Source organism: Apus apus, chromosome 1 (genome assembly GCF_020740795.1).
Source record: "Apus apus isolate bApuApu2 chromosome 1, bApuApu2.pri.cur, whole genome shotgun sequence".
NCBI lineage: Eukaryota > Metazoa > Chordata > Aves > Apodiformes > Apodidae > Apus > Apus apus.
In genome coordinates this window covers 3,638,368-3,662,505 of record NC_067282.1, presented here as the reverse complement: position 1 = coordinate 3,662,505, position 24,138 = coordinate 3,638,368, and the positions used below count along the sequence as shown (strand labels likewise).

The following is a 24,138-nucleotide window of genomic DNA, read 5'->3' as shown; positions in this document are numbered from 1 at the left end:
TGAGTGCTTCGATGGGAAATTCATAATCAGCTTGTTCAGGTCCACTGAAATTCATGAGGCCAATTCTTAGAACTTTGCTAACAAATGATGCATTTATTAAGTCAAGAACCCTTAAAACAATGCATAAGTGTATTGGGCACAAAGTTTGAAGCTTATGAGATACTTACTCAAACCTGGTGTGACTTTCACATCTCTTGCTTTAAAATGTACAGAAAAATGAAGTGGGTAGATGGACTCACTGCAGAAATGCAAAGCAAGTTCTTGGGAAGATGAAAGAACTGGGCATGCGTTTAAATCGGGACCATACGCCATCATCTTGGGTTCCAGCTCATGGAGATGGGTCACCTCTGGATGCCTGTCTTCCTTGTTTGGCTTCTCACACACAGAATGGTTGGGGTTGGAAGGGACCTCTGGAGATCATCTGGTCCAACCCCCTGCTAGGGCAGGATCCCTTAGAGCAGATCCCACAGGAATACGTCCAGGTAGGGTTGGAACGTCTCCAGGGATGGAGACTCCACAACCTCTCTGGGCAGCCTGTCCCAGGGCTCTGTAACCCTGACAGTAAAGAAGTTCTTTCTTATGTTGAGGTTGAACCTCCCATATTCCCATTTGTGACCATTTCCCCTTGTCCTGTCACTGGACACCACTGAGAAGAGTCCCATCCTTCTGACACCCCCTTACATATTTATAAGCATTGGAGAGATCCCTCCTCTCTTCTCCAGGCTCAACAGACCCAGCTCTCTCAGCCTTTCCTCACAATTCCTCAATTCTTCTGACCAGGCCAGTGATACCATCACTATTTTAATCTCATTTCTCTCCAGTCTGTTGCCAGCAAGCACCAGGAATTGGGGAGCTGGCTGCCTTTCTACTTTTCATCTTGGTAACAACACAGTGTGAAGGGGGGACTTCAAGTCAGGAAGCTCCAAGCCACGAGGCTTTGCACAAAGGCTGCCTGGTGTCCCTGAGAAAGGCTGCTCGTGTTGCTTTGGTGTGTCTGTGAGCTGTTCTGTGGCCTGTCCCCCCCTGGCTGCCAGCTCACATGTGCTGCTCCACAAAGATAAGGGCTGGGGACGAGCCCAGTTGGGTGGAATCCTCCTGGCAACCAGCCCAGCCTGGCTCTGCTTTCATCAGAGCCTGGGGTGAGGGGTTCACTGCCCACTGGGAGAGCGAGTCCCTGGTGAGAGGCAGAGAAATGTGTGGGGGGGGAGAAATCCTGCCCTGCAAAAGTGCATTCCCATGATTTGGGTGATGAGCCTGATAATTTTAACAATTTATTTCTGGCTCTGGCTGAAAGCAGCGATTTAATGAAGCTTTGAGCTCTGGGTGAATATTTTCTTTTTGATGAATCAGTCCCAGCTGTTCCCACCATGCAGCAAAGTCATTTCAGGCACCAAGGAGGAAAACTGGGCTGTCGGTGACTGGAGCAGCCCAAGTGGACCAGCCACTTGTGTGGGAACTGACAAAGCTGACTTCAGGAAGCTGTGACCAGGGCAGGAACAGCAAATAGGGATGGGAAAAGACTTGCAGCAGATTATCCCCTCGTTGACACCAAAACGTTGGAGTGAGGGTAGCAGAACTTAAGTGCTTTACCTTTCAAAAGGGAAACTGGTTTCTCTGCAGGCTGCAGCTCCCCGTTCTGTGAGTGGAACCTTCTGTGTCCTACAGGCTGCCAAACGAAAGGAACAATTAAGAGGCTGCAGCACAAAGCCGGGTAGGACCCACCTCTGGAAGTCACCTGGCAAAACTGGCTCCACCCCTCTCCTGCTTTTTGGGAGGACAAAACACGCAGCAGCAGCGCAAGGAACCCACCGTGTTTTGTCTCCAGTGCAGGGCCTGGGCTGAGCAGTTTTGTTGAATGTGGCTTCATCATTATTACGAAAATAGAACAACATAAACCAAAAACCTGGTGGTGAAAGATCAGGTGGTTGCTCAGATCCTTCCAACATGTACTGCAGCACTTAGGAAACCAGGATTGTCCTCTCAGTACAAGCCTTATGAAGCCTCTTCCTACTCTAGGCTGCCTCCAGGTCCAAAAACCTCATGAACTAAGGCCAAGACACGACTGTGATCAAAAGAATCAAACCCCCTCTGCTACAGCGTAACAACATTGAATGCAAGAAGTCTCCACACTCTGTGGATTGGTAGGAACTGGTTCTACTGGTGCTCCTGTGGGATGACACAGCCTTCCGGGTCAGTGGGTCGCCTTCTGCTTCTCACCATGCAAATGAGCTGAAATAATGTCCCAGCAATTATGACCAGCAAGATCCTGGCTGCTGTGTCAGAGCACACAGCTGCAGCAGGAGAGGCAGCTCTTGCTGGTTTAGATAAGACGTTGCCTCAAATATTATTGCTACACTCACAGAAAACATTGCTCCACTGAGGAGACTGCAGGCTCAGACTTTCAAGTGTTCACTTTCCCTTTGCTCTTACACCACACTGTATTTTATCAGATTCAAATATTTCAGTTATTACTACATCAAAATAAACAGAACAAGAAGGTGGTATTTTCTGAAGGGTTATTTGTAGGTCTTGGGAAAGCTGTTGCCTTCTCAGAGCAATCTAAGCCCCCTCTGCTACCCCTAGGATTGCTCTGTGTGCCCCAGAGCTTGCACAGCCCAGCTTTGGACTTTCCCTAACACACTCACCATGCACAGATCCAGAACCAGATCCCAGATCCAGTGAGCCTGCTGTAGCTCACTGAAACTGGTACCAGTAACAGAAGCCCACCAAGAACAGCAACTATCTCACTTCTCCAGCTTTCAGTGTAATAAATACACTTGTTGGCACAAGGTTTAAATCATCAGATAAAGGATGATGACCAGTGAGAATTCCCACATCCATCCCCAGTTTGCCAGCAGCAATTTGGACTGATTTCCTAACATTTTGTGTTGCAAACTCTACTTTTGTGACAAATCTGATGACTTTAAGCACGTAGAGACTTTTTGAAGAGATCTGTATTGCACAACTCAGTCCTCACAGTTCACAATGAACAGGAAAATTCTTTAAGGCCCCAATTTTGTTTATTCCCTGTAGATTTTTTTTTATTATTATTCCATTCTCCAGGTTCACTGTAAACTTTAAAAGTGCTAAATCATGTGATGTTCTTGTATCCTCACAGATCTGTGTAGCCAATATCTCGACTGAAGGCACCAGCTGGAGTGCAAAGTTGTATGTTCTGGGTTCGCTTAATAATTTATTTTATTCTTAAATTCTTTATAGAGTGGTGGTGAAGTCCTTCTTTGCCACTGCTTCATACCCAATGCTTGATTGTGCTCCTCAAATCTTTTATGTCTGCATTTCAATAGCAAATCATGCAACTTCAGGCCATCTCCTAATAAAAGGACTCACAACCTAGTATCTTAATTTAGCCAACAGGTTAAAAGTACCCAGAACACAGACAGTCTTCAGAGGAAAACTAGGCCAACCTCAAGAATGCATGGAAACAGTTCTATATTGAAATGATTTTGTGAGCACTCTGTTTAAATCCCGAACTAATAAAGTCTCCTTCCCTTTTGGATTGCAGGGCACAAATGCTCTGGCTTGTAGGCCCAAGCTGGGCTGTAACCTGATGCAGCAGAGAGGTGTGGGCCAGGGAGGGCACTCTGAGCTGCAACACTTCAACAGGTTGAATGGAAAACTCCCCCCACTTTGACACCCTGAGCAGCCAGGGCATTGTACTCTGCCACAGCCTTCTCTGTCTGCAGGACCAACACGTCAACCCCGTTCTTCTTCAGATACTCCACGGTAGATGGTGGAACCTCAGAAGAGAAAAGGAAATGGGAAGAGCAAGTATTAGAGTATTTTCCTCTTCACACTCACAGACTTAAAGAAAAACAGGTACTGATGCCTTATGTTAGTAGATAATATGCTCAGGTATTTCTAAGATTGACTTTATTTCTCTGCAGTAAAGCTGTTTTTATATACACATCTCCCATCTCTCCTTAACACATTTAAAATGCAGCCTTTTCCTTACAAAAATAAACAGAACTGGAGCTAAAGATAATGAATCTAAATAAGGTAGCACTCACCTCACCAAAAAGCTAAAGAATTGCTTCTCATGAAGTGAAGCTCAGCACTTCTGAGCTGTCTGTGGCTGGTTTCTCTGCTGAAATGACACCCTGCCAACATCAGTAACAAAAAAGCCTAATTATCAAAGTACTTAGAGCAGGCTGGAGACCTGGTTCATAACCTATTCTAAGTGGGAGGGGCTTTTCACCAGAGAGAGCAGTGATAGGACAAGGGGTGATGGTTTTAAACTGAGAGAGGGGAGATTTAGGTTAGACATCAAGAAGAAATTCTTCCCCATGAGGGTAGGAAGGCACTGGAACAGGTTGCCCAGGGAGGTTGTGGCTGCCCCCTCCCTGGAGGTGTTGAAGGGCAGGTTGGATGAGGCTTGTGCAGCCTGGGCTGGTGGGAGGGGGGTTGGAACCTGAAGATCTTCAAGGTCCCTTCCAACCTTCACCATTCTATCACTCTATGATAATAACACTGTAAAAAAATGTTCCATGTTTAAATTTAATGGCAGAACACAAACCTTTTTACTGTTTGATATGGATGCTAATACAGAGGACCTCAAATCATGTTTCTTGCAGGAGGAGAGGGGCTCTTGGCAGGAGCTCAGTCATGCAGATTCAGCATCCTGAATTTTTTCCCCTCTTAGTAAATAATGGAATCACAGAATGGTGAAGGTTGGAAGGGACCTTAAAGACCATCAGGTTCCAACCTTCTGCTATGAGCAGGGACACCTCCCACCAGCCCAGGCTGCACAAGCCTCATCCAACCTGCCCTTGAACACCTCCAGGGAGGGGGCAGCCACAGCCTCCCTGGGCAACCTGTTCCAGTGCCTTCCTACCCTCATGGGGAAGAATTTCTTCTCATGTCTGACCTGAATCTTCCCTCTTTCAGTTTAAATGGATTTTTCCCCACCCCCCCCCCCAATCAGAGGAAGAAAGAAAACAGTTCTAGTTTATGTTTATCATGGAACAAAAACCTACCTGCAAAGCCTCACTCATGCCACGACCAATCACCATGGTTTTGACACCCTTCTTGACAACTTCTTCAAGGTCAGCTGGTTGCACTCCTGGAGAATGCTAAGTGTCAGGGGAGGAAAATAACAGTCTGTACTGACAGCAGCAACCAGGACAGCTTCCTCAGTATGTTTTGAAACTGTCCACAGAGCAGCAGGGTAAATTAGCAGCACCAAAATGTAATACAACCCCCTTTTCAGCATACACACAGTAGATAACACTGGTAATTAAAAAAGGTATTTTATGTGCAGATGAAAGATAATAATTAATCAACTGATGGCAATATTATTATTTATTAATCAGTTAATTAAAAGATGCCCTACACACTTCTAAAACATCTGTCTAACAGCAAGCCTTTTATAAATACTAAAAGTTAAAGTCAAATCAATAAATTGCAACATTGTGACATTTGTTTTCAAATGAACAACATCATCTTGTAATAAAGACTGTGGTAAGCCAAAGTTTACTCGCTTCAATTACAAAGACCTCCTCAAATAATTAAAATTATTAAATTCTTTCCCTGTTTACTTTGCAAATCTCATTGAGTGGAGAGGACTGAACCATAGTGGTTGGCTTCATTTGAGTTGACAGTTTCAACTTCTGCACTATTCTGAATTTTGAGAAAGGAGTATTTAAAATTAAACTCCTTGAAGGGAAAAAGAAGAACTTCCACAGCATGTTGATTGAGTTTTTAAGGAATTATATCAATTTACTATGTTTTAAACACACAGATCCACAAATACACCTATAAAGTAAACATAAAACATTATTATGTCACACTAGTTCTCTCCCCAGACTCAATTTCAATGTATCTCTACATGGCCAAGAGTAAGACACTGTACAACCTCTGGCTAGAATTTGGCCCCTCTGTGGTGTGCCTTTTTTTTAAGCATAAATACATTGCTTTGTTGTTTTTTTTAAGATTCTTAAGTGCTTTTAGAGGACTGAGATGAGTTTCTTCCTTGAAGTAGGAAATGCCATGGTGAACTTCTGGAGAATGTTATTTTTATGGTTTACCCCCTATGCTTCCAGAAAATACTGCAGTCTTCCAATGAATTAAGGTCAAAGCATGAGCTTAACAACTGGCTTCTGCTGCACCATCAGTTTGTCAGTTTTACTCTCTGATGTCCTTGGCTCCTCTTCTCTTCTTCCCCTGCCCAAGTCATCAGCAGCTGATGGTGCAGCTTCTCCCAGGGCGTCAAAGTTCTCCTCTCAGCCCTGTTGATGCTTTAGTTTGGTGGACAGGGCAAGACTTTCAAGATGAAATGACCACAGTAGCTCCTGAAGTTGCAGGTGAGGGAAACCTACAGTAGAGTGTCACTTCCAGTGGGTGGATTAAACATATCATAGAATCATAGAATGGTTGAGATTGGAAGGGACCTTAAAGATCATCAGGTTCCAACCTCCCTGCTGTGAGCAGGGACACCTCCCACCAGCCCAGGCTGCACAAGCCTCATCCAACCTGCCCTTGAGCCCCTCCAGGGAGGGGGCAGCCACAACCTCCCCGGGCAACCTGTTCCAGTGCCTTCCTGCCCTCATGGGGAAGAACTTCTTCCTGATGTCTGACCTCAATCTCACCTCTTTCAGTTTAAAACCATTACTCCTTGTCCTATGACTGCCCTCTCTGGTGAAAAGCTCCTCCCCAGCTTTTCTGGAGCCCCTTCAGGCACTGGAAGGTGCTCTGAAGTCTTCCTGGAGCCTTTTCTTCTCCAGGCTGAACACCCCAACTCTCCCAGCCTGTCTCCAGAGCAGAGCTGCTCCAGCCCTTGGATCATCTTCATGGCCCTTCTCTGGACTCTCTCCAACAGGTCTCTATCCCACCAGAAAGTCTTTAGCCAGGTTGTTATCTGGAATTTCAGCACTGTAGATGGTTCACCTTTATGGCTCTCCAAGCAGTGTTCCCTTTGTCCATTTCAGTGTGATACCCACACCTGGAATGCAGAGGTCACTTCAACATGCAGGGCTTTCTCAGACCAAAACATGGCAAGTCAGTGTTTATGACAGGAGAGGCAATGCTTCTCCTTTGGGGGGTTTAAAGTAGACTCAGACAAAAAGCACTTGTATGGTTTATTGCCATTCAAATGATTAGATTGCTGGGGCAGGTTTGCTGTCATATGATCAGTACCCCTGAGATGTGAAAGCCATGAACAACAGCAACTTCTCTGGTTACACACAACCTTTTGATGCACAGGCTTCCACATGTTTTGTAGGAAACCACTGTCATTAAAGGAAATGTAACATGAGGGAAGAACTGTGTGATTGCTGATTTCACAGCTGGAGGGAAAGAGGAAGGGCAGCAGAATTTCTTGTGTGCTTTGTTCTCTGATTTTCCTTTCAGGATTCCTGCTTCTTTTTTCCTGTTAGCAGGTGGCACTGTAATGCAGCCAGCCAGGGAGGCTGCCTTCTGTCCCCAAGGGTAAAGGCCATCAGAACAACCTGTGCTTGGTTACAGAACCTTGCAAAGCCAGTTGTACCATTTTCCTGATGGAAGAGCTACATACAAGACAGAAGGCTGATAGCAGAGAAGGAAAGGAAGCCATTTATTTCCAACTAGAGTGTGGGACATGACCAGCAACTGCTCATGTCCCAAACATCAGCTCCACCTACCCTCAGGAAGAACATACTCAAAGCAAGCAGGCACTCTGTAGCCTGAAAGATGCAGAAAATACACCTGGTGAATCCTACTATTTCCAGTGCTGACTGGATGAACTTTTTCACTGTTCTTCTAGAGCTGGAGATGCAGTCCAGGAAAGCTCAGTTCTCTTCTCACATTTCTTGCTGGTTACTCACTTTTAAAGCAAGTCACCTAACTCCTTACAGCTGCAAAGGGGACAGAACTGACCTAAAGCAGGATCTTTAAAAGTGACCTACATAAGGCAAATCCTAAATAGTATTTTTTACTTCCTGATGATATAAAAAAGATGCCAGAAAACCTACCTCTCCAAATAACCCATTTTTTTCCCCTTCCTCTGATTTTACTGTAACATAGACTCCTTGTTTCAGCTGGGAGGACTTCTCTAAGAATTTTTATGGACTTGGAGCTTTTACCTGTCACCTGAAAACATCCATTGTTTCAAACTTTAAAATGCAAGCGTGGCCTCTTAAATGCTGGTAGGTGGTTATAATTTGAAACCAAAGTGGTCAGAATGAGTGTCAGGATGATTGAGCTTGGAATTCTTCAGATAGTGTTCTGCTTCTCCAGTCATATGTGCACATAAACCAGGAGAACAATATTGTCAAACAAACAAAAGCGACATCCCACACCACACAAACCATCCCACCCAAACAGTAAACTTCATTTTTTATGATCAGTCCATACTTGAAATATTTTTAAGGAAAAGTCACATACACAGCTATCTTTCACCCTGTAGTGTACAGATACCTGTGCATGACAGCACTACCTTTCTCCTGGCATCATATAGTCCATATAAACTGAACTCTGACAACTCTGTTACCCCAAGATTAGAGATGAAGGTACAAAACCAAAGGTTCTGCCCTTTGGTTATGTCAAAACGCTGTGTCTAGCAGGTGCAGGGAGGTTCTCCTCCCCCTCTGCTCTTCCCTAGTGAGACCACACCTGGAGTATTGTGTCCAGTTCTGGGCTCCCCAGTTCAAGAGGGACAGGGATATGCTGGAAAGAGTCCAATGGAAACTACAAGGATGATGAAGGGTCTGGAACATCTGTCATATGGGGAAAGGCTGAGAGACCTGGGGCTGTTTAGTCTGGAGAAGAGAAGACTGAGAGGGGAACTTATTAGTGTCTATAAATATCTGCAGGGTGGGTGTCAAGAAGGGGCCAGTCTCTTTTCAGTGGTGCCTGTGACAGGACAAGGGGAAACTGCACCAAGTGACAACACAACATGAGGAGAAACTTCTTTCACTTTCCTGTGAGGGTGACAGAGCCCTGGGACAGGCTGCCCAGAGAGGCTGTGGAGCCTCCTTCTCTGGAGACTTTCAAGACCCACCTGGACACATTCCTGTGTGATGTGCTCTAGGTGATCCTGCCTGGCAGGGGGTTGGACTGGATGACCTTTTGAGGTCCCTTTCAACCCCTAAGATTCTGTGATTCTGGTCCCCGAGTGTTCCTGCTGCAGCAAAGGGGTTGGAATCAATGATCTTCAGAGGTCCCTTCCAACCCCTATGATTCTATGATATTTATTATTTTTTTTCTGGCCACTACAGCTATAGCCTTCATGGGGGGGAGAATTAACCAGCAGGTTCCTAATGCAAGAGACATTATGCTGCTTCTAAATGTGGAATGTCAATACTATTCCATCTAGTTTTACACAATTCTGACAGCATGATTCTATGAAAGTTTAAAAACTGGGAGAGCAAGCTTTTAGGATATGGCTACCAAGAGAAGCCCTTGTCTGGTTAGCCAGACTGTGAGCTTTTCACAGAGAAACTAGAGCATCTGACACTGCATATGCATATTTTTCCTGTGAAATAAGTACAAGGGACCCCAAGTAAAAGGCTATAAAGTAAAACACATGCACTGTTGTCTTCCAAGACATAAGGTCAGTTACTGTTGATTTCTTTTCACTTCCCATAACTTTTTTTTCCCTCTCTGGCTCAAGACAACTTTTGTTTACAGTCTGAAAAAAAGGTTGTTACCAGCACCTTATGACAACTGCACTCTTCATCAAACTCAAGAGTGCTGCTTGAGAGGTCTAAGGTATGTGAGAGTGGTCTGGTCAGGGTTGCTGTGAGGACTGATGGCAAGAGTCACCACACCCTGTCACCCAAAGGACCTGGTATCTCTGCAGTCCTCCACCCTCAGTCACTTCTGAAACACACACTGAGGAAAAATCTAGCAGTTAGATGAACACAAAAGGCAGCTCACTGAATTTCTGACTGGAGCTTTAACAATTCTTCTCTGGACCATTTTCAGAGTCCTGTTTAAAATGCAGGTTGGAGAGTAAAGAGCAAACTTACATTAGTCCCAGTCTCTCGCCAGTCCCAGGTTCTGCTTCCTCCTGGCCACACTTTGCAGTCCTTGTAAGTCGTGGAACAGCCTTTCACCTTCATCTGACCCCAAGAAAGGGAAGCAATTTCAGGGGAAGACATCACAAAGTTGAACCAAAGTCTGGAAAAAGGATATTTAACACATAACATCAGGCTAACACATGAATAAAATTCTGTCTTTGCCCCAAGAAGATGGGAAGGAAACACTATTACAGACTTTATCCATCTGATTTTGTGACAAGCAAACTGAAGACCAGCAGACTTGCTGAATTACCAGTCCTCCTGGGGATTTTGTGCAAGATTTTGGGCAAATCATTGTATGTGCTAAATCTGCACAAGGACTGGGTGCTCAACTTTTAAAACTAGCAGGAGGGATCAGGTCCCAGAATATCCTCTCACATCAGCATTTTCATCTTCTCCCTAAAACGTTCAACAAAGACAATGATCTCCTAAAAGACCTGGGAGATACACTGTTTCTTTGGCTGCCTTACTAATTAAAAACAGTAAGTGAGGTTAAAAAAACACTCCAAGCAAACCAACCCAACAGAAAAGCCATGAACAAACCTATGGCATTGCCATATTCCTAGAGCAATCAAGACTTTCAGAGACCTAAAGCTTTCTCTCCCTAGTCACTTCCCACAGAAGCCAAATCTCCCTGTGTAGCTAAACACCCAAATGATATTTCTAATGTCTGACCTCAATCTTAATTATTTCAACTTAAACCCATTATTTCTAATTCTCTCTGTTGTGGACAAGGAGAACTGCTTCATCTTGGTCTTTTCCACCATCTTTTGTTTTCCTGAGGACTTAAGGTTTTTTTTCCTTTCTTTTAGATTGAGTTCTCTTCCCTTCAGTCATGTTTTCTAAATCTCTGCTTGTTTTCTCCTTATTTTCCCTAGCAGCCAACCATTGGCATCTTTCTCTGATGTCTGTTGCCTGGAATTGGAGCACTCCAGCTTATGGCTGGTCCCTCACCTTCCTCAAGCTGGAAGAGATTTTGGGAGCTGAGAAGAAAGGAATCACACAAGGATACCCTGGAAATGTGTTGGACAACTCCTGACACAGCTCAAGGGTAGAGTCTGCTTTCTGCCTTTCCAGTTCAGAAGGAAGAGGATGGTCCAAAATCCACATCTCAAAGAAAGCTGCTTGTTTCTGCAGTTAGAGAACTCCACTCCTGGCTGACCCACAAAACCTCAGTGGTGGATCCTTCCAGATACACAGTTTCTCATCCTTTGTTTTTTTAATTGTTCAAATTCACCAGGAAAAAAAAAACAACAAAACAACAACAGCTTGATCACAGGAACCCTGGCAGCATGAATTAAAGAAAGAGTGCTCAGAAAAGAAAAACCCTTGGAATCCCAGGCTTCCCCCCTTCCTGTCTTGCACGTGCTCCAGCAAACCACAGCACGGCCAGACAGGACATGCTCTTTTCCAGTTGCCAGGAGCAGATCCCAGTGTCTCACTTCAAACAGTGCATGAAGCCACAACTGCATTACTTAGGATCTGGCACAGAACTGGGCTGCCAGAGCTGCTCCTTCCACACAGCAACAGGGCAAGTCTTGTCCTTCTTGCTCCTCCATGAAGTTAGTGGCACACATGCCCTGCCAAATAGGAAGCCAGGCAAGCAGCTTCAGGGGAGAGAAACTTGCCTGGACTCATAGATTCTAGATCCTTTCATGACCTATCCACAATTTAATGGATTCAAACACAGGTTTCTAAGACTACTTTTCAAAAAAATCTGCATGAAGGGAGATTACAGCAGAAGAAATGACCAGCAGTGGTCCCAGCAGAATGGAATCCACCATAATCAAAGAATCAAATAATCAAAATCACCTCAAACCTGGTTCTGAAGAATGAAAACAATTTTTGCCTGTGCTGGTTTTGAGAGGAAAGAGACCTGGAGGTTAGAGAGAAGTGAATGAACAATAAAATGATCAGGAATATCATATTTCCCAATCCAAATAGGATCACAAAGCTGGGGCTGTATAATCAAACAGGGACAAACTGCAAATGGGAGAGCAAATTCAAGATTAGGGTTCCACAGTATCCTCTCCAAACAGCCCAAAAATGAGGAAGCAGCAGAAACAAAGAGAAAAAACTTAAAAGCCATTAATAAAAGCCTGTAATCTAAAATGATTTCCCATAACACTGCCAAAAAATATCAGTAAGTTACGGTTATTTGAATTAATAAAAGTGTATTAAATTGGAGTAAGAATGAACTTTTAAAGAGGAACTCTGGACATTCTTGATGTAAAGCAGGGTCCAGTTACCAATCAGCAGGAAAATATGTCCCAAACAAGTTGTCTTTTTAAAAAATTATTCACTGTGACAAACATCCAGTACCAAAATATACAGCACCACTTGAGATCAAGAGAGACCATGAACTATACAACTCACAAGTAAAAACTAAAACAGCAAGTTCTGTAAATTGCACTAGTCCAAACACAAAGAGATAAGGAGAAATGGGTTCAGGAACCTATAAGCAAGGTTATGAGTTTAAAAACCACAGGAAATAAAGGAAGCAGAAAAAGCTTAAAAAGGAGGCAAAATAAAAGTTGATACAAGGAGACTACACTGAAAGAAAGAAATGAAGTAGTTGCTAAGGATGGCAGAATTAAAAATAAATAAATAATAAAAATATAAATTAGTAAAATAATTTTAAAAGTAAGGAATTTGAGATCAAAGCTCAAGTAGGAGGATTTTTAAATTGCCAGCACACCCATCCTCTGTGAAGGTAAATGTTTCTTCAGAGTAGCACCCACCAGGAACAAACAGAATAAAAGAGGTGAACAAGAGCCAGAGAATATTTTATTAAGAGGCTGCAGAAGGAAATAACGTTTTGTAAAATCCAAGGTGCAACCTGAGATCAAAGAGGACAAAGGTGAAACAGTCAATTGGGGTATGTCAGGCTTCAGGCAGAAGAAAAACTCCTGTGAGGTATCAGAAGATGATGCAGTTCCCCAGCAGTGCCTGGAAGTGGGGTCAGCAGGTGAAGGGGGGTGACTTCCATGGGGTTGATGCAATTCCTGATGGGATGCAGCAGCTACAAGAGCAGGTCAGGATATAAAACCTGACAGCAAAAAGGACAGGCTGAGCGGAAATGAAGTGGGCAGGGAGGGGGGGGGGAGTGTCAAGTTTCAGAAGTAGGAAAACGTTTTTTGGGAACTCGGGTCGTCGGATTTTGCTGAGGAGGTGAGAAAGGTGAGTCACTGGGGGAGGTGAGGGAGGGTGCTTGTAAGAGGAGGGGGAGGACGGCGTTTTTAAAGGAATCACAGAATGTCCTGGGTTGGAAGGGACCTCTAAGGGTCACCTACTCCAACCCCCCTACAATAAGCAGGGACATCTCACACTGGAACGGACCAAAGAAGAGGCGGTGAAGGAGGAAAGGAGAGAGAACCGAGAGAAGCATCGCACAGGGGGGTGCTCAACGGCGAGCACACGGAAGGCCGGCGGGACCAGAGGGAGGCGGGGGACACAGCCCCCGAGCCCCCCCCGCCCCAAACAAGCCGTGACGCTCCCCAGGACTCCGCCGCCTCGCCCCTCAGCGCGGCCGGGACGGGAGCTGCCCGGGAACCCAACCGAACCTGGCTGAACTGAACCCAGCCGAGCCGCCCAGCCTGTCCCCCGCTGCCGGCCCCGCCTGTCCCGCACTCAAGCCCTGTCCCGCCTCGCCCTCCTCAGACCCTGTCGCGCACTCAGGTCCTGTCCCGCCTCGCCCCCTCAGGCCGGTCCCGCACTCAAGCCCTGTCCCGCCTCACCCCCTCAGGCCCTGTCCCCCCTCAGGCCGGTCCCGCACTCAGGCCCGTCCTGTCCCGCACTCAGGCCCTGTCCCGCCTCACCCCCCTCAGGCCGGTCCCGCACTCAGGCCCTGTCCCCCCTCAGGCCCGTCCCGCACTCAGACAGGTCCCCCCTCAGACCCTGTCCCGCACACAGGCCCTGTCCCACCTCACCCCCCTCAGGCCGGTCCCGCACACAGGCCCCTCAGGCCCTGTCCCGCACACAGGCCCTGTCCCCCCTCACCCCCCTCAGGCCCTGTCCCCCCTCAGGCCCTGTCCCCCCTCTCCCCCCTCAGGCCCTGTCCCCCCTCAGGCCCTGTCCCCCCTCAGGCCCCTCAGGCCGGTCCCCCCTCAGGCCGGTCCCCCCTCAGGCCCTGTCCCCCCTCAGGCCCTGTCCCCCCTCACCCCCCTCAGGCCCTGTCCCCCCTCAGGCCGGTCCCCCCTCAGGCCCTGTCCCCCCTCAGGCCGGTCCCCCCTCAGGCCCTGTCCCCCCTCAGGCCCTGTCCCCCCTCAGGCCCTCAGGCCGGTCCCGCACTCACCGCCGCACGCGCCCCCGCCCCGCCGGCCGCAGCCTCCCCCCTCTCCCCCCCCCCACAAGCCAAGGGGCGGGAGCGCCCTCCTGCCTTCTCATTGGCCAACGCTCCCCTCCCGCCCCGCCCCCTTCCCTCTCCGATTGGCCGGGCCGCCCGCCAATCCCCGCCCCCCCGCGGCGGATAACCCCGCCCCCCCGCCTTGTTGTCATTCCCCGGGCCGCACGCGCCGGAGGGGCGTCGCCTCGCGGCGCTCTGGCTGCCGCCCCCTCCCCTCGCCGTGCCCGCGGTGCACTGTGGGACCGTGGCGGCGCGGCCCGGCAGCGCCCCCTCCCTCCCTCCGCCGCCCCCCCCCCCCCCCCCCCAGCTCCTTCTCCATCCCCAGGTCCAAGATGGCGGCGGCGGCGGCTCCTCCGGCTCCATCTCCGCCTCCCCCTCCTCCGGCAGGGCCCTGCTGCCCGGGCTCCTGGCCTAACTTCGCCGTCGTCTGCTCCTTCCTCGAGCGTTACGGGGCCTTGCTGGACCTGCCCGAGCTGCCCTTCCCCGAGCTGGAGCGCGTCCTGCAGCCGCCGCAGGAGCCCGGAGACCAGGGTGAGCGGCCCAGATCACCTCCCACACCCTTATATCCTCCCCCCCCCGCGTCCTCCTGCAGGCTGAGGGGGGCAGCGGTGCGGGGGACGGACTGGGGGGGGGGCAGGGGGGGGAACCGGGGCTATTCCTCCTCCCGGCCCCGGGGGTGGAGCGCGCTGAGGGAGAGGAGGGGCCTGGGATTCCCGGAGCGACGCTCCAGGGGGGCTGGGGGGGGGGGCGGCCCCGTCCCCCCTCAGCCACACAACCCGCTGTTCTCTTGTAGGGGGGGAAGCGGCTGCGTGTGTGAGGGGAGCTGCCTCCCCCGCACAGGGGAGCTCAGGAAGGAAGGTGGGGGGCACCAGCACCCCCCCCTTTCTCGGTACCGGCTGTGATTCCCCCTCCCGCCTTCTTTCTCTGGGTTTAGCTCCCGACCTCTGTGCCAGTGGGACTTCTGCAGAAAGGAGGATAAGCTGAAATAACTATTTTTGTTCAGGCTGGCGCTGGCAGCGGGGCTTTTCCATCTCCTCCCCTCCCCCCACCCCCCGACTTGGGGCTCCTGCCGCCCCCCCCCCCCCCCATGTTTTTTTACTTCAACGAGAAAGCCATACCCACACAAGGCAACGTCCTGATCCTCTTTCACCCCCTTCCCCTTTCCGTTCTGTATGTGGGGTGAGGAATGGAGGCAGGGGGGGGGTGCACAGAGAAGCGCTGAGTTTCTCCCCCCCCCCCCAAGGCTGCAGTTGCAGGCCATCTCCTCCCCACAAACAGACAGCCATTGTGTGCCATCTCCATCCCTCTCTTCTCCTCCCCCTCGTCCCCACTTGTAGCTGGGGGGGTCTGGGAGGGGGGAGGGAGATAAAAAGCTCTCAGCTTGCTCTTTCCCTCCGCCACCTGAGCTGTGCGAGGTGGAGGGGAGGGTTGTGCACTCCACTGTTCCCTTTCAAGCTGCTCCTCCTCTCTCCTCTTTTCTCCAGTAGCAGATTTTCTTGCCAGACTCTCTTAATTCCTTCTCCGTGTGATGGATGTGGGAGGGTCCGGGCCAAGAGAGCAGCCTGGGGAGGAGGGTTGTGTGGAGGCGGCGGTAGGAATATAAGAGGGGAAGGTGCTTGTTGCTTTTGGTCTCTTGTCTCTATTATTGGTTTGGTTGGTGCCTCTGCACTCTTGCCACATCGGGAGACTGTGCAGCTCAGGGCGCATGCTCGGCAAGGCCCCATAGAAACTTCCTGCTGCTGGAGAAGCCCAAGCTCAGGGCTGCTTTTTGGTCCAACGGCCCCGGCTTTTCCCCCGAAATGGACTCGTTCTCACCCCCCTCCCAACCAAACCCACCCTGTGTGGGGCAGCGTGTGGTTAAAATCGGCCTGTAGGTGCTTAGCCTCCTGGAAAGGAAGCTGCTTTTTGGCAAAGTGCAGGAGTCCTGTCGGTGAGTTCACAGCTGAAATGCCAGGAGATAAGATCAATGTACTGTCTCCTCGTCTTATCTGGTGCCTAATCAACATAAAGAATACAGGTGAGATCCACTAATTTCTGAAAACACGGTTAACTTCCTGAAATAGAATTAAAAAACTTATTCATAAAAAAACCACCAACACACTTAAAAGTTTGAATTTTTAATGGAAATCTTCCTTCTGAAGTGATGTCTGTAAAGGAAACCTGTGCTTTTACTGTGTGACACAATGTAAGTGGTGTGTAAGAGTAATGCTTTTGTGTGCACTGCAGAATAAATTAAAATTAAAGGGTGAAATAGTGTCTTGTGTTTTAAATATATTACACAAAAAAAAATCCTGTCAGTTTCTTGCATGATGGGACATCAGTCAATAGGGCAATGATTACTGCATAACCCTATTCTAAAAAGCTTCTAAATTATTTGTCTTAAAGTGTCTGCATTATGTGTTGATTTTATAGTTGCCAGATTTTTAAGCTTTTCTCTGTATTGCCCTTCCTGTTTGGCAGGGGACAGGTTATCCTCACTGCTTTAGAGCAGTGCCCCCAAGTTCTGAAAACATAATCTCTAAATTACTTGGGGTTTTTCTGCTTGTGTAGAGGTGGTGTTTGCCTGCATCTTCTCCTCTCTGAAAATGTGGAGGTGTGAAAACCCAACCTGGGTGGTTCTTGATGCTTTGGGTGGTAACTTGTGTGTGAGGGAGTTTCTTTTCCTTTGGTACAACCAACTCCTTGGGATTGGTGTGTGGTGCCAGTAGCTGTTCCCTGGTATATTTTATGCTTTTGGAATAATGGTTGCAGTGACTAGGTTGTTCTGTGGGATTTTTTTTTCAGGTAGTCTCCAAAGTTTGTTTTTAAGGGTACAAGTCATAAAGTTGCTAAATAATGATTAAAAATTGAACTAGTCCTTTTAAAATTTTTTTTTAAACATCTGTTATTTACCAACTCCGTGTAGTTTTCCTTGGATTGCAGAAGGGATTTTGATTTCAGTTATATGCATTCAGTTTTACTTTTGATACTGTGTTGCTTGACAGTAACACAACAAAATCTGGGCAAATAGCTAGGAAACCTCAAATTGGTGTTGTTTTCTTTTTTTCTGAACCTCTTAGAATCTGGACCAAGTTTTAAATCTCAGCTGCCAGGTGATGATTATTTAAGACTCCCTCCATATTCATTTTGCAATCAAGGAAGGGAATCGATAGTTTGGGGGTTTTGTTGATTACCTTCAACACTGGCTTGATGCTCAGCAGTTTCAAAAGTGATTTTGGTGGATTTTTGCAGTTGTTGTTTTCTTGTTTTTTTTTAAACATGGTCTGTGTTTCCTTGTCTGGAGAGTTACTGTTGGAAGATACTAGTAGAAGTTCTCTTCTTCACATCAGGAGCCTCAAGGAGAATGAGGAGCTCAAGTTTGGATGTTGCTCAGTAGTTGTAGAAGAGTAATATTTTCTTTCCTGATAATTATTAGAGCAAAGAGCTTTTTCATTATTAAGGAAATAAGGTATGACCTTTCCTTGCAGGAAGGGATGCTTTGTGGATACTGAGCAGATGTTGACAGCTGGGAAGTTATGAAATATATGTTAATGGGTTTTTGGATTTTGTTAATATTCAGACAGCACTTGAATTTGTCATAATACCTCTCCTACCCATTAACTTCAAGACAAATAGTAATGCCAGCAGTGTGTGAGGGTGAAGTTTTCCTGAGTAGTTTGACTCGTTCAGGTACCAAATGAACCTGTATTAATAGTGGATTAGATGTTTTAATAGTGTGTACACAGGTGTGGTCTTGTCTTAAAATGCTCAAATTTTAAAATAATTAAAGAAAAATAAAGTGTTGTTTGGGATGGGTAATGTAAGTCATGCTTGGATAGGAAGATAAAGTGGTGTTGATTTGGAATGGTGGGATGAGCTGTGGAAATAGTCTTGCTTCTTAGGAAAGCTGTACAAAAACACAGCTTAACTTGTCCAGCTGGTGGTTCATTTGTAAGTTGCAACTATTCAAACAAAATAATGAGACCACTGGTTATCTGTTGAAGATGTTATTTTATGAACAATAATTTTCTTGTATTTATCCTTGCTTTGTCTAAAATGCCATGACTTTTGTCGCAATGATGACAATCTTCCACTTCTTTGGAAGGAATCAAGTTGTGTGTCAAGATAGTGAGAGTGTTAACTCACCAAATTTGCTAGCTGCTGTGTCTAAAAGTAAATCGTTTCTTGTAGGATTTATTAAAAAGCAACCCAATGTATGATTTAAACTGGAACTTCTGATGGCTGGGAGGTGTCATTAACCTGCTCCTTTAGATGCAAAGCTAAGGTAATGAAACAGATCACCCTGCAGTGTGCTGCAGTTCCAGATCTCTTGCCTTCCAAAGGCAACACTGTGCTAACTGGAACGAATCATCACAGGAGAGCAGTACTTGTTCTCCTTGTTCTAACAAATGTATGCTATATTTTTAACTAAGAGTTTTACTCGAAACAGAAGAGCATTTGCAAATTTAAATAGCAAATGTATGTTATAGAGGAGAGCAAGAGCTCTATCTGTAGTTAGGGTTGTGTTTAGGGAACCAAGATATCAAATCACCATCTCCTTTGTGTTGGTAAATAGCTTGAGAATCAGTATAAATGTTAATTAAGCACTTGGTCTCCTGTGAATGAAAATATTAGGAGAACGTTAGCTCGCACAACAGAGGTGTGATTTTACACATGACTACACCAAGCACTTGCTGGTTTGCCAGGTTCCCCAGGGTGTGAATGGGAGAACCTCTCCCAGAGGTCAACTGCAGCTTCCGAAGTGTGTCAGGCTGAGGTAGCTCATCAGTTTTGCCAGGCTTTTCTGAGCAGTGTGGGCTTTGATTTGCTCTCAATGGAAATGGTAACAAGTATGAATGCTTTGCATGTTCTTTTAGCAAAATAGTCAACTTGCATCCACATCTTGCTGGTAATGGTCATGCTAAAGGTGATCTTTGTGTTTTGCTTTCCAATTTGAGGCACTTTTGTATCCTCGCTGCAGCTCAGACATCTCCATCTCCTTTGGCTCTTGACAATCACCCTGACAGATTGACCCAGCCTAGAAGTTTGTCACTTAATTACAACATGAATGTGTTGCCATTGTTTGGAGCTTGATAATAAAAACATTGTTTGCGTGTTGTCTCTGGTTTAAATGGTGTGAAGAAAGACAGGATGAGATGCAGATGCCTGGGAACAGGCCCGTTTTTGTAAATCCTCTCTCCCTTTTTAAGTGAGAATTGAGGGCTTGTAGCTGGTGGGAAACCTGTGCAAGCTATTTATAGTTTATGCCGTTTTTATCAGTAGAGAATATTTGATGCTATGCTGTAGAACTGAAGAAAACCCATATAGTCTTTGGAGCTACTGTGCTTCAAGGCAGTAAGTGTCTTCTATAAGTTGCTCATTTTTTCCTAAGTCTAGACACCTGACAGCTCTTCTGTTCAAAAGGAATTTAGGTGCTGAGGTCAGTCATTAGTTTCTGTGGGTTGTGTCAGGTTTTTTCATTGTTGTTCCATTACCTCTGGAAGGCTTTACAGCACTAAGCTGAAGGGTTCTTAGCATTCTCTGAAGAAATTAACAATTAAAGTTGACTTAAACTGCTCTTGAGTATCTGTATGGAAGAAATACATCTGAAGCTTTGTAGCTGTTTAGTACAGCAAGCAAAAGCCAAACATACCTAATGACAAGGAGTTTGACAGATTCTCAGTCTCAAGATTAGGTATGTTCCTAATGAGGAGGGTAGTGAAGCAGGATGTTGTGTTAACATGATTGATTTTCCTTGTATTTAATGTTGGATATTAAGCATGTTTGTGTACTATTGATTAGAAGTGATGGGATTTGATTTGGCTTTCAGGTGAAGTTGTGATATGTTGCAGTAACATGTAATATCCACAGTAGATTGGTTAGTATTAAAAGTAGGTAATAAAAGTGATATGGGAGTACTGTCTAACACTATTTCACTTAAAATTTAATAATTGGTACTGTTCTTGAGATTTATGAACTGGTTTCAATGCAGAAAGATTAATTCATGTGGTGTCCTCTCATGTAAACAAAGAAGTTCTGACATCTGATGCTGGTTGAGTCTGTGAAGCTGGATGGGTGGAGTGTATTCACACACTATATATTGCTGAATCTTTTTCATCAAACATACCAAGTGTGTGGATATATTGACATCACAAGCTTGCTTCTCCTGTAAAACTGTATCAGCTGGGCAGAGGTAACACTTCTTATCTGCTCTTTGAGTCTTGAGTGTTCCTATTTTATCACACCCTTTCCTATACACGAATAAGAAATTTAACTGCTGTTCTGAATCAGCCCTGTAGTTATCACCTGAATGCAGGCTGAACTCGCTTGTGTAGTTGTGGAATAGCAGTAGATCATTGCTTTCCTGCTGCACTTCAGGACTGAACCAAATTTTGAAATGTTTTTGTCAAAGCCATTAATCCACCTGTTAGTAAAATGCCAGTACTTTTGGCTTAGCAATAAGCTATTGGGTGGTAAAAGTGTAGCTGGTAGACATTTGAATGTGGTGTGTTGCTTCTGGGCTTGTTTCTCTTTTGAGTATGATGAGGTTCTACACTTCTAGTTTATTTAAATTCATAAAACTCCATGTTTCTAGCCATGAAATTGACTGGCTTTTTGAAGGCAGACTTCAGCTTGGAGCAGAAATTCTCAGACAGCATCACAAGGTGAAATTCTGAGAAACTCAGTAGCAAGGGTAATCATTTCTGTACCAACTTCATTGTAAATAAGTCTCTGGTGTAGAGTAAACTTCTTGCCTACATTTCAGTCACTTCAGATTCATGTGACTGTAAGATCACCATTCCTTATCCACAGGTGCTTTTCAGTTACTCATTTCAGAAGTGGATTAAAATTACCTTGGAATTACCTCATAATAGAGTATGGCTGCATATCTATTTACCTGTTCCTATTTTGTTAATGTTTCTATGGGGAGACTTTATATCTTCACATGTGTTCATCTGCTGGTGTGTCAGCTCACCTGAGGGCCCTCTTGTATTTGGACTGGCAGTGTCAGATTTAACTAGGCTCCATCTTATGGTCCTTCATGGGAGACAGGAAAACACTGTACCTCTGGGGAGACAAGCAGTTCAGTTTCTTACTAGTAGCACTGGCTGTCTGAAAGAGATGACAGAATGCTATGTAGGATGGAAAAAAGGAACTCAGGATGCTGCTCTCCAGGCACAGATGAGCTGTGGCAGGACATCTGAGACCTCCTTCCAAAGCTCACCACTCCATGGGGTTATGCAGGTTCTGTTGGACCATGTGCCTCCACTGGGGAAGGGCAGAAGGCTTTTGGTAGGTAGCTTTGTGGAATTCTACCACATTTTGGATGGTACAGAACCACTGGAAAAACTTCTGGCGTTACTTCCAAGTCACAGTCTTAAGGCTTCTATCAGGATAAGTGTGTAATATAAGGGAATGATGGTGGAAACGTTTGTGGCCAGTGCAAGATGGTGTTTACTGAAAGAAGCTGTGTTGTGGGGTATCAGAGAACTGCATAAACATCAAAGTGAGTTGTGTGACACCATCCTTACATGTGAGCTGGAAGTTACATTTTGTCCAGCAATCCATTGTCATTGGCCCCAAGCCAACTTCAGAGGCCTGCAGAAATTTATTTAAGAGTTTCTCAGAATACTCTCCCTGCATCCATGTTTGTAGCTCAGGGGCTTCCTGGGTTTTCTACACTCACTGTGAGTGCAGCTTTTTTTCTTATTTGGGATTACTTCAAGCTATTATTGTATAGTGCAGGAACAGCCTTTGTGCAATTCGTAGTACTCCCTGCATGGTACACACACTTCTGAGCCCATCCCAAAGCTGACATTTAGAGTAGCTTGTTTATGGCCTGTACTAAACTGAGAAGCTCATGGGAACTTTTGGAAAACTCATAGTATTGTTGAGATCTAGATTAAAACAGAATAAATATTTGTGGTGTGTCTGTGCTCTTCAGTAGCTGATAGACTGCATCCCTCAGGCAGAAATGCTGTAGATTTGGGGGGAGAAAAAGAAGCTCCTTAGTCACTTGGTAGTATTATCCTGCTGGAGGCAGAAGACAATGACAGAAAGGCTTCCTTTTTGTGGTGTGAAGGAGAGGACAGAGGTTACTGAAGTACTGAACTGGCAAGAAGGGGCAGACAAGGGGAAGATCATAAATATTCTCCTGAAGAGTATTGTGGCTGTGTGCTCTCTGCTGCCTCAAAGCCAGCTGCCTTGCAGTTCTTTGAAAGTATGCTATCCAACACCAAAATATCTCTCTGGGCCATGCAACACTTAGTAGAGCTGCCTTCCTCCTGGTTTATGGCAGTTGGTGGAGATACTCAAGACTTCTTGTATGTCTGCCATGTCCTCTGGTGTCCTTACAGAACAACCTTGGCTCTGCTCCTCTGGGAGGATACGCAGGTGTATGGGTGGTGAGAAAGCTGATGTTGTGTTCTAGGTGTATCTCCTGCTGCAGATGGTCTGCACTGGGACTGCAGAGACCACCCATCCTATGGTAGGGAATGTGGCCAGGCTGCCTGCCCAGGCTGCAACCGTGTGGAGCATCCTCTTGTGCTGCCATTCCTCTTCATCATTCCCTACTTGGGCACCAGTGTTAGGGCAGAATAGTGCATTGGTGTCCTTAGCTGTGGAGTTAGGGAAATAATCTGGTTGGTTCCAAATATTAAAATCATTGAGAAACAGTGAAACTCATACAAAGGTATGTATATTTATTTTCTCTAGCCTTGCAGTAAAACCATTGTTTGTTCCAGTTGAGGAGTAGCAAGGTCTCTGTGTACATAAGATTAAGATGGTCTTTCCACCCTATTTCATTCCCCTTTCTCCTCGCTTCTCCCCAAATCAGTGAACTCTCCTTTGCTTCAGTTGTTCTACAAAGCTCAACAAACACTGCAGCATTAGCAAGTATTTTTTTAGTAGCCTCTAGCATTTGTCAGTCTCTCATATATGGAGTTTGCTATCAGCCTGATACAGTTATTTCTCTTCCCCAAGAGCCAAACAAAGCTCTTAAAGCTCAAGCAGCAGAGAATTTCTCAGAACTACAGTGGAAATTGTGACCTTGTTAATGTCTGTAATGGTCTGGGGAAAACCATTTCTCAAACTGAGGGAAGGTCTGTTTTTTCAAAGATTCCTGTGTTTCAGCAGCTGTGCTTTAGTATTCAGTTCCTTTCCATTATAATCATTTAGATCTTGTAGTACCTTGGAGAAAAGTGCTTCTTACCCTCAAACTTGCAGCCTTGATTGATACTTGAAGAATAGGTAACAAACAAGTCAGATCTCACCAGTCGCAGCCTTGCAAATCCCCTTTTCCAAGAAAGTGGAGGTTGTCAGAGTGAAGCTTTGCAGCTTTTTTGGTTGCCTTAGGCTATGCCATTTTTCTACCCTAATGGTCAGTAGTGGTTGGCAAAGTCCTGAATCAGTAGTATGCTGAATGAAGTTGGTTGTTTTAAGTTTTTCTGTGAGTAATCACTTGATTTCCTTCTTCACTCACTGTCCCTCTGGTCCTGCCCTGGCTGTTCTCCAGCTCATCTGCAGCTATCTAGTAGCACAAGTGCCAAGGCACGTTCATTGCCTTTTAGTATTAATGACTACCAGGGTTATAATGGTTTCCTCCTGAGAACAAACTGAGATGCTTCACAAAAGCCATATTAATTAGTGCATGATAGAAGGGTGGAAATTGCAGATTGATCCCAGAGCCTGTGCTGTGGTCTTCTTGTAGTTTCCAGCAATGTGTTGCAAGAAAGCATCCAAAGTGGAGAGCTGCATGACAGGATGCAACAACAATAAAACCCACCCCCAAAAAGCCCAGTA

At 45.9% G+C, this 24,138-nt stretch overlaps 2 protein-coding genes across 6 annotated transcripts in view; one reads left to right on the top strand and one right to left on the bottom strand.

Moving 5' to 3' along the window:
* Nucleotides 1-73: 73 nt before the first annotated feature.
* On the bottom strand, nucleotides 74-14,355 carry AAMDC (adipogenesis associated Mth938 domain containing). 4 transcript variants are annotated; one of them, XM_051608814.1, is made up of 5 exons: nucleotides 14,308-14,355; nucleotides 9,963-10,113; nucleotides 4,995-5,090; nucleotides 4,029-4,118; nucleotides 3,675-3,758 (listed from the first exon to the last, which is right to left on the bottom strand). In XM_051608814.1, the coding sequence occupies exons 2-4, from the start codon at nucleotides 10,092-10,094 to the stop codon at nucleotides 4,056-4,058; spliced, it is 291 nt and encodes a 96-aa protein (XP_051464774.1). In that variant the 5' UTR covers nucleotides 10,095-10,113; nucleotides 14,308-14,355; the 3' UTR covers nucleotides 3,675-3,758; nucleotides 4,029-4,055. The 4 variants fall into 4 exon arrangements, with proteins under 4 accessions (XP_051464772.1, XP_051464773.1, XP_051464771.1 ...); XM_051608812.1 differs by lacking the exon at nucleotides 4,029-4,118 and having other exon boundaries at nucleotides 74-3,758; XM_051608813.1 differs by lacking the exons at nucleotides 4,029-4,118; nucleotides 14,308-14,355 and adding an exon at nucleotides 13,709-13,723 and having other exon boundaries at nucleotides 74-3,758.
* Nucleotides 14,356-14,680: 325 nt separating this feature from the next.
* RSF1 (remodeling and spacing factor 1) overlaps nucleotides 14,681-24,138 on the top strand; it is a 67,140-nt gene continuing 57,682 nt past the window's right edge. Inside the window, exon 1 of one of the 2 annotated variants that reach the window (XM_051608647.1) lies at nucleotides 14,681-14,889. In XM_051608647.1, coding sequence (XP_051464607.1) covers nucleotides 14,691-14,889 — 199 coding nt within the window. In that variant the 5' untranslated portion in view covers nucleotides 14,681-14,690. The remainder of the gene's footprint in view (nucleotides 14,890-24,138) is intronic. The other variant, XM_051608649.1, reaches the window with a different exon arrangement.

Bases quoted from the DNA above. Each gene is read 5' to 3' on its own strand.
- AAMDC (XM_051608811.1), bottom strand. From the start codon at position 10,142: ATGTTATGTGTTAAATATCCTTTTTCCAGACTTTGGTTCAACTTTGTG. The intron at 5,091-9,962 runs GTAAGTTTGCTC...CCTGACACTTAG, and splicing joins GGCGAGAGACTGGGACTAAT to CATTCTCCAGGAGTGCAACC. The intron at 3,759-4,994 runs GTAGGTTTTTGT...TTCTCTTCTGAG, and splicing joins GCATGAGTGAGGCTTTGCAG to GTTCCACCATCTACCGTGGA.